General features: G+C 35.2%; 1 protein-coding gene across 5 annotated transcripts in view; it reads left to right on the top strand.

The window, feature by feature from the left end:
- The first annotated feature begins 1,007 nt into the window (after positions 1-1,007).
- LOC150082288 (RNA-binding protein Pasilla-like) overlaps positions 1,008-15,168 on the top strand; it is a 165,017-nt gene continuing 150,856 nt past the window's right edge. For 2 of the 5 annotated variants that reach the window (XM_090379223.1, XM_090379219.1), the window contains exon 1: positions 1,008-1,125. In XM_090379223.1, coding sequence (XP_090235349.1) covers positions 1,008-1,125 — 118 coding nt within the window. Of the gene's footprint in view, positions 1,126-1,290; positions 1,505-1,681; positions 1,734-2,725; positions 2,757-11,109; positions 11,304-15,168 lie in introns of those variants that run through there. The other 3 variants (XM_090379221.1, XM_090379220.1, XM_090379222.1) reach the window with 3 other exon arrangements.

Below are 15,168 nucleotides of genomic sequence, written 5' to 3'. Positions count from 1 at the left end.
TAATAATCTGTAAAAAAATATAGTTATAGCTATTCTGTAATTGGAGATGGGGCACATAGTTAGTATTACTCCCCTTCTGGACTCAGCCGTATCGAAAATACACAAAAATTTATTTACTTTCCCCCGGCGCAAAAATACTTAGTTACGGTAATATAATTAAACACCGTATTTCGCAACTGTGCTCACAGGTCATCGCTGTTCTCGCCTATCAGTTCGGCCCTGGACTTATCTATCTGAGATTTTTCAGTGAAATTTTGAATAATAAAAAGTCAATAAACGAAGATGTAGTGCTTTCTTAAAATATCTATCTTTGGTATTATTTGAGTTCGCATTAGCAAAATTGTAAAGGGGACAAAAATATATTTTTTAAACCCCCACCTTAAGTTAATTTTGGCAATTTTCTATATCAAAATCTTGAATTAGACTTAAACAAATATAAGTCCTAATAATAGCAATCGGTTGCAAAGGCATTTCCGAAGAGGCCGGAAGTATTTACGTTGAAATATATAGATAAGGTTCCAACATTAAATTCGAAATTTCTTAGAAAAGACTAACATAATTTAAAATAGTTCCTTGTTTCAAAATGTTTAGAATCATTAATAAGTCCACATAACATGAAAACAGTAACAGCCACAATTATATGATTCTTGTGATTAAATTAGCATTGGGTCTTCATCCGCGTGATGAATTGCATGCCGTCTGCTAGCAGGTACCGTGAACCACGTGTAAAGGCATAGTAGCTTCCGATCACGTGGTGGAAAACCGCGATTTAAGTTACGTCATTTCCTAGTATGTTCATTTTATTTCCCCATTTCTGCTACTGTTCTGGATTGCATTTCGGATGTAATATACATCTTTTATTTTTAATAAACTTTTAAGGTTAATTATTTGATTGCTATTTTTCATTTTTTATAAGCAGTATCGTATTTATGATTTCATTCAGTGAGGAGCACTTTAACTGTGACGTTTTCATGTGACGTCATCACATCGTGTCTTCTGCACTGATCATGGCGACCGATGTAGGTGTGAATGGATGCTCCGAGCCAGATATCGTAGATTGTAGGAAAAGACCACTGGATTCTGAATTTGATATCGGGGCAACCAAAAGGTCTCACCATGGCGGAGGTAGTGTATGAGTTTTATAGTCCTCCGCTTTCAGGAATTTTGGAGATTTAGGTAATCAATTTGTGTGACGTGGGTACCATCTGACACGAGGTTTACACGGTTTTGATGTGTTCCTGTGCCGAGTTCTGCGACTGCGGTTTACCGATACATACGTGTTTGTGAAGGGCCGTGACTTCAACTTTATTAGAACCGTTCACCAAAATTATAGTTGCTTGTAGCGGCTGCCGATTCCAAATGGATATGTTAGGTGTAGTTATATTCTTAAGGCGTATTCTGTTTTCTTGCTTTTTCTAGTGTACTATGTTTACTATGCCGTTTATGCAGTTGGTTGCAGGTTTTACTTCTAATTTCGATGCAGAAGTTAAATGAACTTGAGCAGGTAAAAACAACAAGAAAAAAACTTTGTATTACTCAGTAATTGTAATTGTGAATTATACCCAAACATGCATTTAAATAGCGTTAATGAAGATAAAATTAAATATTAATGTTTGACATATACCTTGAAATAGATCATTTAGCTTTTCTTGGTTACAAATTGCATTTCTAATTGGTTTAGACTTGTGACTTGCCAATGGCTACAGAGGAACAGTACCATGATCAAGGTCAAGGTGAGTTCTTGGAGCAAGTTAAAATTTTAATGTTATATGCGTCCGTATATTGAATAGTTTGCAGTGCTTTGTTATAGGTCACAGCAACCATACACTTGTAATAATAGTAAAAGTAATTATTAAATTCAGTGCATATTTTTCCAGCTGTGTTTTAGTCTTTGAGCTTAGATGATTTTTTCATTCTGTACAACTTTTTTTTTTTTTTTTCAAGAATTATGTGAAATTCTTTCCCTCTTCAGGCCGACACACGTTGACCCAGATGGTAACAGCTGTCATGAGAATTTTGAGTCACTATTATATGAGCAGGAAATAGTGTGATGAATAGTGGCATCAGCGAAATGTGCAGACAAACCCATTTTAAGATAGCCCCAAGATCTTTTTGTTTTTTTTTTTGAAATATAAAAATCCAAATTTTGTTTTTCTTTAAAAACTACCTTGGCGTATTTAAACCCCCTTTCAAGGTAGTTGCGTTGTGAGTGACACCTTTTGATTTGTGAAAAATAACTACTGTATGTGTGCATGTGGATTGAAACAGTTTGATGGCGAATGGAAATATATTTTTTAAGTCGTGATTGCTTACTGACTGTTTTTTACTGCTGTTTTCATGACTAACGAAAGTTGAAAGCTTATTACAAATTTTAACATGTATGCTGACTCAGCTAAAATACGTTTTTTTTAAAAATCTTTTTAGATGTGACTTCACTATGAATGAAATAAAGGGAGTCAGTATTATTGGTAGGTGTTGAACCTCTATGCTTACAGTTTTAGTAGCTTCATTTGTGTGTGAATTTAATATTCTTTCGACTGAATTTATTATTGTGAACGAGGAAGAGCTTGGATTAAATAGGCCTAGATTTTGGCCTATTTAATCGAAAAATTTTCGGAGGGGGTAGAAGGATTTGAGAATTTCTCAGCATCATTTAGTAAGAAAAAGAGTGATGACATAGGACAGGTTTTCTTTAAGTCACAAATACTTTGAATTATTTTGATAATTTTTTTTTGTCATAGAAATGCTCAACTTTGGTAAGTTGTCTCTCATAATTAAATTTTATCATTCTAGTAAATAATATATTCTTTCTTTTTAAAGAATATGTACCAAATTATATAGTACAATTTTTCAGATCAGAAAGCCAGTTAGTTTAAGTACTAGTCAATTGATTTTTAATTGGTCACAAACTGTTAAGATCAATTATGAAGCTGAATTGTAGCTAAAAAAAAAAAAAAAAAAAGTGAAATGAATACAGAATTCAGTAGTTTAAAATAGATGTAAATTGGATATCAAATTAGTAGAAGAAAGATACAGAGTTCTTAGAGTAAAAAAAAACCTTATGAATTCTCAAATTTGCCTTGTATGTAGTCTGACATGGGCAACACTTGAACAAAAAAATTGGCTGGAAACAGTTGATTACTTTTTTCTAAGATTATGAAGAATAATAGTTTGAAACTCGAAATAGTAAAGAATTTTGTGATACACTTAGCAAGAAATAAAGGACATATTTTTATTTCTTGTTGTCTTTTCTTTTCAAGAGATGAATTGGTGGTCAAAGTTGAATGTAATTCTCTACTTTATCTGTTATAGTCTGAATAGCTAAATTCTTTTAAACTATTTGTGAGTTTTTACTCATTATGCTAGTATCAGGTTGTGAATGGCCCAATTAATGATTGGCTAAATTTTTCATTTTCTATAAATATAAATCTTGTTGAGAATTATGATAATACTTCAGAATTCATGAAACGTTTATATGAAATAGTGAGAAATGTAAAAGCTGCTCTTGTGCAGTGCCATAATAGCACAACACATATTTGTAATGTTTTTATTTTATTTTTTGTTTGCTAACTGTAAATATTTAATGCCAGAAATTCTATAGTATGTGTCTGCATCATTTATATGGAATTTTGTTAACTAATAAATCTGATGAAACCTCAGAACAGAGGTGGATTATTTCTTGCTTAAGTGCATTGGCCTTTCTTTGTAACAAAAAGCAAAAGCTGATGTTGTTCACTAGTAAAATATCTAATAATCATCCAAATACTCCTTTTTTTTCTCAATATATTCTCTCATAAATCATATATTAATTGAAATGTAATGGAGAACAGTGGTTAGCAGTTTGCACTGCATTGACACATTATGAAGTGTATTGCATTTTTTAAAAAAAAATTCATAGCTTTATAAAAGATTAAGCCATGATAATTAATCTTTAATGAAGGATAAAGCTTTTAAATTCTTCTGTAAAAGTATTAATTTTCAATGATTTTCTGCATAAGATATAGAAGAATATTTTTGGTAGGTAAAGTTTAAATCCTTATCCAGTGCCCATTTTAAAATTTTCTCTTTGAACATAGAACTTAATTATATACTATGGATACCATAGTCATAGTATTGCACCCTTTTCCCTAATTAAGAAGGAAATTTTGAAATAACTGGATATTTTGAACATACCTATCCACTTACCCTAGTGTTGGATATACCATAATCTACTCGGAAGTATTTTTCATTTTGACTGAGTAGATAAAAGAAAATAATTTAATCATCTAGAAAAACAAAAACTCTTTCTCTAACTTAAATCGCAGATTTCATTTGTGAATGCAAGGATACAAAGTAAGTGAATAAAGGATTATAGGAAAGTGACAAAATATTCTTGAAAGTTTTGGGTTTATGAAACATGATAGAATTAACAAGGCGCAAAGTTTAGAGGTTACAGTACATTAAGGGTTTCCAAGTTACTAGAGATCATGTTACATAATATAAAATGTTGGTCTCTAAGTTAGGAATCATAAAAAGATAAAACATTGTCTTTTTAGTTCACTATATTTGAGTAACTTCTAAGTTATAAAACCTGCTTTTTTGGTGGTACTTCTCCCCACCACACCCTGCTTGTTTGTTCATTTCACATGAGTAGAAGCAAGTATAAAAATAATTAAACAAATACAGGCAGTAGTATTTTATTTTAAAATATTAATTTATGCCTATTAATTTATGAAAAAAATAGCTAAAAAGCCATGAATACTTTATGTATGCATTAGAACTTGTTCTTAAAAATTTCTGACTTTCTTTATATAAATATGTTCTCGTTTATATTCTGGCACAACCACTAGGTCAGAGTAGTTTACTTCAATTATTTTGGCAATGAATACGATCATTAATCATAACAGTAAAGGGGGCTTGAATCGCCATCTTAAAGTGTGTGTGCTTCTGTACCCTTGCACCTGTGTCCAACATTTTTAATTCTGAACAATTATTAACATTGCTCAGATCTCAGAACTTTATTTTATTCCTACATATGAGGTGTTCCCTCCCCACCCTCCTTGAAATTTCTTGATATGATGCAAAACAGGGCATTTAGTAATAATTTGGAGAATGGTGTTGTGCTTTACCATCTTAAATATCAATAATAACGAAATAAACACCCTTATAACATTATGTATTTTGTTGAGAATACCTCAGTACACTTTTTTTATGAAAATCCCAAACACAAGAGGTATTAGAGCCTATAATACTTAGTGAATGGGCCGAAGGTTGAGAAGATGAAAGGAGAAACTTGTTGACATTAGACTTGAACTTCTGTAGACATAATTTTCCGGAAATATGTATGAAGGAAGGTTATTTCAGAAACAGAAGTTGAAGGAATAAATGAGGAAGAAGAAAAATTGGCTCTGAGTTTGAAGTCGGACAGTAAAAGGATGTTGATTGGTTGTGGCATGTGTCTGGACTGCTTTGGAAGAGAGAGTGGGATTTATAGAAGCTAATTCAGAAGAACCCATGGAAGTATTTACAGAAAAAGCATGCAGCAGCAATAGAATGTCTCTGAGACAGAGTGGAGAGACTGTTAGAGGTGTCATGAATTAACCTAACTGCCCTCTTTTAAATGGAATCTAGAAGCCTGAGAGGTTTTGGGGCACTGCTGCAGATGTGGGAACAATGACTATAACCTTACACATACTCTTAGTGGCTGTATTTTAGGGCATATTCACTTCATGTCTTATGTTTATTTCCCCTGGTTAATGATGACTTGAATTTCCTTTGTCAGCTTTGGTTTTGTTTTGATTTTGTTTTTAGTTGAAGGTGGTTTTGAATTCTGGTTTAGAGATGTTGCTGGACCTGTTGTATTGCTCAAAACATCAAAGGCAGATATTGTTGGGATATCAGAGACGTGGTGTCACATAGATATAAGGGATGCAGAACTGCAATTTGGGGAGTACAACGTCTACAGAAAGGATAGACAGGATAGGAAGGGGGGAGGGGTTATGTTATTAGTTAAGAAACACAAAAACCAAGGAAGTGAAGCCAGTCGACATCGCCGGACAGTGCAGTGTTGAGTCAGTTTGGTGTGACATAAGCATTGGGAGATCAAAATTGAGAGTAGGAGTGTGCTATAGGCCTAATGACTCTGATGAGTATAATAAGGAACTGTACAGGGAAATAGATTGGGCCAGTAAATCAGAGAGTCTTATAATGGGAGATTTTAATTTCCCAGATATTGACTGGAATTTGGGGGCTGGTTACTCGCACACTAGCAGGGCTTTTGTGGATTTATTGGATGATTGTTTTCTACATCAGCATGTTCGGGAGGCAACCAGAGGGAGTAATACTCTTGATTTGATTATCAGCAGTGATTCTTCATGCATTAAGAATCTGCAGATAAACGAACCACTAGGTGGCAGTGATCACAGTGTGCTGAAGTGGGATTTACTCAAAGAGGTAACTACCATTAGGGGTAAAGGGAAGGGTTATTGCTTCCGTAAAGGCGACTACGATGGACTGAGACAGTATTTAAATTCTATACAGTGGGACCAACTGATGATGTTACCAACAGCAAATTCAAAATGGGAAGCATTCAAAGAACTTATCTTGGAAGCTACTAGGCTTTACATACCAACTAAGAAATATTGTTCAAGGTTTAGGCCAAAATGGATGTCAGATGAACTAATGAGGCATATGGCAGAGAAGAAAAATGCATGGGATACTTACAAATTAACACATGACACAGAAGCCTATGATAGATACAAGTTGATATGCAACCAAGTTACAAAGGAGGTTAGGCAGGCAAAGGCAGATTACGAGAAATCCTTGGCAAGGGATGCAAAGAAAAACAGCAAAGAGTTCTTTACTTATGTTAACTCTAGAAGGAAGGGGATGAATCAGATTGGTCCACTTGATATTGATGGGTCAACTGTTGATGATCCTGCTGAGGTAGCTAACAAACTAAATGAATATTTTGCATCGACATTCACACATGAGGAGTTATTCAGCAAGGGGAATGCCAGAGGTGTATTCAACTCTAGCAGTAAGCTACAGAATCTTGAAATAACTGGGAGTAAAGTGGAGGAGAAACTGTTGAAGATAAACACAAGAAAGGCACCCGGGGTGGATGGGATCTATCCAGTTATATTAAAGGAGGCAGCAAAGGAAGTAAGCAAACCCTTAGCCATAATTATGAGAGCTTCCTTGGACTCAGGGGAGGTACCCATAGACTGGAAATGTGCAAATGTGACCCCAATTCACAAAGGAGGATCAAAGGCTGACACAAGTAATTATAGACCTGTGAGCTTAACTTCTGTTCCAGGAAAATTAATGGAGGCACTGGTTAAAGAAGCACTGCAGGATCATTTAGACAAGACTTCAGTTATAGCTCAGACACAGCATGGTTTTGTTAAGGGGAAGTCTTGCCTGACCAACTTGATTGGATACTATGATGCAGTCACAAAAGAACTGGATGCAGGGAATAACTTTGATATTATATACTTGGATCTTAGAAAGGCTTTTGATACTGTTGCACATGGAAGACTGCTACACAAATTGGAGCAGTGTGACATTGGAGGCAAATTGCTGCTATGGATAAAGGGGTGGTTGAGGGGGAGAAGACAGAGTGGTAATCAATGGACACTGCTCATCGTGGACTAATGTTATTAGTGGAGTCCCTCAGGGCTCAGTGTTGGGTCCATTATTGTTTTCTGTATTTATAAATGATATTGATGATGGTATATCAAGCTTAATGTCCAAGTTTGCAGATGATACAAAGGTTGGCAGGGTTGTCAAGGACACTACTGACACTATGCTGCTGCAACAGGATCTGGAAAGGTTGAGCAGATGGGCTGAGAGGTGGCAAATGAAGTTTAACATTGACAAATGTAAAGTACTACACATGGGAAACAGCAACCCCAGAGCAACGTATCAACTCTGTGGTACTACACTGACAGTGGTAGAGAATGAAAGGGACTTGGGGGTGGTTGTGCAGGCAGATATGAAGTTCTCTGAGCAGTGCAGACGGGCTGCAAGAGTAGCTCATGGAGTATTGTCAATGATATACAGGAATTTTTCCAGCAGGGATAAGGAGGTGATTATTCCATTGTATAAGGCAATGGTCAGGCCACACCTAGAGTACTGTATACAGGTCTGGAGGCCTCATTTCAAGAAGGATGTAGAGCTGCTGGAACGAGTACAGAGAAGGGCAACAAGATTAGTGAATGGAAAAAAGGGGTGCTCTTACGAAGAAAGGCTTAAGTTTTGCAAATTACGGTGTCTAGAGACTAGGCACCAGCGAGGTGATCTGATAGAGGTGTATAAAGCCTTGAATGGTTTAAGCATGCTCAATGCTGATGGGATTCTTCCTCTAGCTCAGAAAAATCACCTGAGAGGGCATAAATTCAAATTGAGGAAAGACAGATGTAGGATAGACGTGAGGAAATTTGCCTTTAGCCAGCGGGTGGTTGGTTGGTGGAACAGACTTCCATCCCCTGTGGTGGAGGTTGATAGCCTAAATAAGTTTAAGGCTCAGCTGGACAGGTATTTTGAACGAACAGAGGGGTGAAGTGGAAGTGGGTTTTCTTTTTTTTTTTTTTGGCTGATGCTGCATAAGCTTGCTTTCTTGCATCAAATGCCTCTACTAATGCTAATGCTGTTGTTGACTTGTTTTTGTAATTGGTATCTTTTAGAGAATCGATAGTATCCATTGGTTTTGTACATTTACATGTTGTGTGGTTAGGTATGGTCTTAGGCTGTCATATTAGGCCTGATGTAGCCCAGTGGTCAGGAGCGAGGGTGCATAGCACGCGTTCCTTGAGTGGACCAGGGTTCAAGCCCGTGACTACTAAATATGATAAATATTTGTATTGACGATTTATTGTAAACTCTACTGACTTGGTTGCTGGCACAGCAACCAAGTCAGTAAATTTTCTGTTTATACTCCGGCACGGAGTATAAACAGAAAATTTATTTATTTATAAAGGTAAGCTAAAAAGCTTGGAGTGGTTGAGGGCCTGAAGTTAAGACCCTTTTTTAATACTTTTGTTTCTGTGGAGAGAGAGCTTATTAAAGCTAATCACAGAACAGAACTTAAGGAGGATTGACTTGGATTGGCCAAGTTATTGTTAATGAAAGTGGGACATGGGAGGCTATTATTTGGTGACATTGTTTGGTGATAAGGTTGTTGCACTGTGCATTAGATGGAATTTGTTGAATTTTGTCTAATGCTGCTGTCCTATTATGAAAATTTTCTTGAGTTTGTGATTGATCTGTGATAAAACCTGCAAAAATTCATCTGCATTCATGAGCTTAGGATGATTGTTTATTAAATATGATGTTTTTCCTGAATTAATGGCCATTAGGTTTTGCTAGCCACTACATTTAATATTCTGCTGGATCACTTATTTTTAATAAGTTTGTTCAGTTTAAAACTTTTTGGACTAAGTTTATGTTGGTATGGTTATGCAGGCCTGATGATGACAGTGTTGTGTTGAAATGTAGCCTTTAGTTATAAAGTGTATCAAGGTGTTCTTAATACATAATCACATGGTATAAAGTGTGTTTATTTTTACTAAAGGTGTTTATTTCATTATTATTGATCTTTAATAGATCATTTAAGTTAATTATTATTATTATTATTATTATTAGCCATATGGTACAAGGAAGCCTGAAGCTTATGCTGCACCAGCCAAAAAAAAAAAAAAAAAAAAAATTCCGAGTTACCCCAAGACCCCAAGAGAGAGAGAGAGAGAGGAATCACCAAGAAAGAGAAGAATGATGATATACAGCTCAGGACCCTGGGTTTGCCAAGCCCATACTCACCAGATGTGAGCCCCTGGGGTTATCAATGACTTTGCTCATAAACACACCATTCCAGTCCCTCTACACAGACAATTTCCGCAGTATTTTCAACATATTTCTATGCATTTTTTTTTTTCTTTTTTGTAATGCCATTGCATTATTTGAAATCTGTTAGAACTTCAAATAAAATATCCAATTTGGAGCTGTAACACTCATGCTTCACTTTGAAATTTCTGAATTAGTTTTTAGTTTTCTTTATTAATTCTCTCTTCACAGGAACAACCTCACTTTATATGCAATTCATCTTAAAGATGCAACTTCCAGATATTCTGTGCCGGTTTTAATTTTCTGATGCTTTCTGAACACATCACGGTGCTAAAGGTGTATAATGTTTTTTGTTTGAGATTACTATTAAAAAAGTTTTTTGGGAAATCTTCATAGGTCATGTATTTTGCAGTCATTTGGTAATTTCCTAAAAGTTGTTTTCTGCCTCCATAATTTGTATTTAACTTAAGAGATCTTCTGAATCCAGCTGTTCTACGTTGAATATATATAATGAATATCCCATCTATTAAAGGCATATTATTTAATTCATAATTAATTCTGCATTTGATATTTTTCTAATATTCTCTAAATAAAATAGTATCTTTTTTATACTTTGAGCTTACTGATTTGTTATACAGTTTATTAGGTGGCATATTTAGTAAATATACAGTTCCTACATAACTGTTTATTTTAAAACAGTTATTTTGAAAAACATTCATAAAGAGAATTAGAATGCTCAAGTCACATGATTAGAATAGTTGAAATGATGACAATTAAAATTAACATTATTTTTATTAGAATTTATGGATTCTTTTCTACTTTGTATTCTCTAAGGGTGGGAAGCAGTGGTCCTTTAGGCTTTTACTTCACATGTAGACCATTGTTAGAACATAAACAGAAAGCAATCCCCAAAAATTGCTATATTAATGTTGAATCTGTTTCCAAACTAAGTTGATGTGTGGAAAGCCAAGAGCAAATAGGCGAAAGATTAGCATATAAACAGTTTTGGTAGCTTGTTAGTATTCTCTGTTATTATTAGTATTCTTGTATTATTTCATTAATTTTTCGATTCATGTAGAAATAATTTTAACTAGTGTTTTATGCAGTCAGTAATCTTGAACACCAGGATTGATGACACTTTTCTTGGTAATATATGAATTTGTAGAGCAATGATTGGCGTCAAAAACACTCAGTTACTGATTTTGTTTATGACACCAAACTAGTTCAATGAAAGAAAGTTGCTTCTTTAATTTTAAACTGAAAATGTACTTTTGCATTCATATTCAGGTATTAGAGACTTTGAGAATGCTGAAGAAATCCTAATATTATAAAGGATGATCCAGATCACTGTATTCCATGAGAGTATTGCTGTAAATATTGGAAAGGTCATATTTAAGAACTTCAACATTATAATTCATCCTTATCTTTCACATTTCAAAAATTAGCCATGATTGTCCAATTCTCTGAACTGAACATGCCATGTAGGTATTTCGTTGTAAGACAACTGACCAACAAATGATACATAAATATATCTTTAAAATATGACATTGTCTTTATTTTATTTATTTTCTTAGTAGATGAGTCACAAAATGCTAATTAATGCTAATGTGTCAATTAATAGGATAAATTTTTTTTTGTCTACTCTGTTAACCTTCTAGCTGATATGCTTGGTTGTATTTGATACACAAATGCATCAAAATTTATAAATTTAAATATCTATTAGAATTATATCACTGTGACTTTGTGTTCTTTCAGTGATATTAATTTTTTAACTTATTTTTTTTAATTGAAAAAACTAATTCTCTATAGTACCATGTATATCAAAAACAGTTGTTATGAGTTTCCACAATTTTGATTCTTTTTTCTGTGTGCAACCACAAGATTTGACTGTAGAGTAGTTGGGATTTTTTTTTTTTTTTATAACAAGACTGCTTTTAATGATTTTTTTTTGATCTTGTACGATATAGTGTCAGAATTAAGAATAAATTTTTAGTTTCCCATTTTAAAATATTTCTTACTTTTTTTTTCCCAAAAAACCGACTGTTTAAGTAAAGGTGCCATATGCCATCATGCCTGCTGTTATGGTGTTTTGTGTATCTGCTAGTTGATTAATGACTAGTTGTGCTGCTATTAATTTTTTCAGTTGCCTGTTTAATTAGCAGTATATAATAATTGTCTGTTAAAATGCTTCGTTATAATTATTTTGTAAATTATGCTGCTCTGTAGTATACCTGAAAGTATTCTTTAACCTGTTATGGACAAAACTGATTATTGTACTTATCTCATTTAAGCATAAAGTACAAATGCATATTTGTATAACACATATGTTTAATAAAACATGTAGGTGGTAGATGACTTTCATCAACCGGTGAAATACCACCACTTTGCTTATTGGAGGCTTGAAGTGGTGAAACCGATGTTTAGTCTCTAGAGCAAAGTTTCCGGCATCCCCCTCCCCCCATACTTCTCCTTCAATCCATGCACGGTACTAATTACTATAGGTTTTGATACCTTTCGTGTTTGGGGTTTTCATTAAAAAAAAATAATAAATAGTGAATATACTGTATATTAGAGGGGAACAGGCATTCTGTGTGTGTGTGTGTGTGTGTGTTATCAGACACTTTAAAACACTGATGGATCGAATATCTTTCTATTTCAGAAGATTTAGGAGAAGTCCAGTTGGTCTGCCTCCCCTAAAATCCACTCATGCACACCTTCTTGATGGTAAGCCCTGTTATGTCACTTAGGTGGCAATAAACACGTAGAGTGGTTCTCTTCAAGATGCTTGGTCACCGTGAAGAGGAAAAGACCAAGCACGACGAAACAAATGGCCCTCAGTCCCCAGCGGCTTTCACTTCACCTCTTATGGCAGTGACAGGGTCAGAGTGGAAGCAGAGGGTGCTAAGAATCTCTGGGTATGACCAAGCTGCCATGCACAGAAACTGAACTTGGCCTGTTACAATATAAGATCGCTCATCGGTGAAGACAGGATATTAGAGCTGGAAGAGGAATTAGAAAATATGAAATGGAATATCATCTGTTTGGCTGAAACAAGAAGAAGAAATGAATCACTTATAAGTTTATCAAGTGGAAATCTGCTGTATGCCAATGGAAACAGTGAAAAGAGTGAAGGTGGAGTTGGCTTTCTGGTCCATAAAGATGTAAAAAACAACATTTTGGAATTCAAAAGTACATCACCAAGGGTGTCAAGACTACTATTCAGGATTTCTAAGAGGTATAAAGCTGATTTATGCACCAACATCGAGCCATGATGATGAAGAAGTTGAAGAAATGTACACTGAAATTGAGTCTTCTAGATGAGCAGAAAACCCACTACACTATCATTATGGGGGACTTCAATGCTAAGGTTGGAAAGCAACAAAACAGCGCAGAAAGGGGAACTATAGGAAATTTTGGAATTGGTGAAAGACTTGTGGAATTTGCAGAATCTCGAGAAGTGTCAGTGTAATGAACACTTTTTCAAGAAAAGGGTGAACAGAAAGTGGACACGGAAGAGCCAAATGGATTAACAACTAATGAAATCGACATCCTCACTAACAGAAGATATATTGTGAATGATGTTACCGTCCTGAACTAGGTAAACGTTGGAAGTAATCACAGAATGGTAAGATGCACACGATATAGATGTAAGAAAAGAAAGGAAAAAACTGACTCGAGTAAATAATATGAATGTCTTTGAGATAACAGAAGAGGAGAAAAAGCAGTATGTACTGGAACTTAAGAACAAGTTTGAGCTTCTGCAGACTGCTCGGGACTAAGGTATCGACGAGGAATATTACAACTTTCTGAAAGTGATAAAGCCCAAGAAACCTATAGGTAAAAAGAAATCCAAAGAAGAAAAAAATTAGTCAACAAACACTTGTCATGATGAACCAAAGATGACAAATGAAGAGCAAGGTAAACACTGACAAGGAGAAAATTGAGTATACCAAGTTATGCAAAGCCATTAGAAAGAGACTCAGAGAAGACATAAGATTTAAAACAAGAAAAGTAGAACAAGCATTAAGGGAAAACAAAGGACTTAAATCAGCAGCCATGAGCAGAAAGACAAATGATACTGAAACTGAAGAATAGCAATGGTGTACTTATAAATAAATATTCATTTATTGCAAATACAGCAAGCCCATCACAGCACATGGCTAGGGGCAGATAATAATACAAAGGAAATGCCATAAAATAATTGAATATATGTACATAGCAGATTTCATATAGACATTAACAATGACTAGGAATTATAGTTATGAATTAAAAAGGAATTTGCAGAACAGGACATTTGGCTTTCAGTTGCAATTACTAGGTTGGATTATTTTTCATTTTATCAGAGATCTGACTCCTGTAGGACTCAGAGTTAATTAATCTGTTGCAATCAATGTTGTGATGATTTATGAGGTGAAGGGATGTATTCAGGAACATTGTGTCCATTTATTTTAGCCTGGAGAGGTTGGATTTGAATTGCTGGTTTCTTGAATTTTCCCTGTTGTGTGGGCAGCTATTATATTGGCTAAGTTTGGTGAATCGCATGCAGAAGTGATTAACTTTGCAAGAAGCATGACTCCAGACTCGTTGATCATCTGTTGCAGAGGCTTTGTTTTTACGTTTTCATAAAGCTGTTGCCCGGATATTGTATGGGGAAAATGAAGCTTACATAGCAGAGAAGGCATAATTCAAATAGCAGAAGTCTACTATAGAGAATTATACAAGGAGCGAGGGAATGATGCCAGCAGTGGGGAAGATGGATCGCAAATTAGTAACACATACAACATACCCGATATCTTTCCTGATGAGGTAGAACATGTGTTGAAGAAAATGAAGAATCAGAAAGCCCCGGGGGAAGATGAAGTTACTGTAGGGTTACGAAAATTTATTTTGTTTCACAGAGCAAACTGGAATTATAATTAATAAGCTTTCGGCTGGGAGGCAGCCTTCTTCAGATTGAATACATGAATGGCAGTTGGAATAGAGATGTGCACTGCCAGGATGGTGCGTGAGGCACGTGGTTAATTGTTTGTTGATGTTTGTGGCTGTGACATATGGTGGTGACGTGGCCAGCGTTTGTCTATGGATAGAATTACTGCCTCTGTGATGGGGTTAACTTGGCAACCACTGTTCCTGTTCAGAGAGGCATCCGAGCATTTTATATTTAACGATTCCAACCAGGTGTGCTTTAGGTAATGGTGGGACCTGTCCACAACCACGACATCGCGGTGTGGGTCGATGTCGTGGTGGGTTGTCCAGACATGCTTGGCGATAGCTGAGTGTTCTACATCTGCCAAACGAAGAAGGCTGCCTCCCAGCCGAAAGCTTATTAATTATAATTCCAGTTTG

This window comes from Mastigoproctus giganteus, chromosome 8 (assembly GCF_048544385.1).
Source record: "Mastigoproctus giganteus isolate SK-2022 chromosome 8, ASM4854438v1, whole genome shotgun sequence".
Lineage (NCBI taxonomy): Eukaryota > Metazoa > Arthropoda > Arachnida > Uropygi > Thelyphonidae > Mastigoproctus > Mastigoproctus giganteus.
The sequence above is the reverse complement of the archived record's forward strand: the minus strand, read 5'-3'. Positions and strand labels throughout refer to the sequence as shown.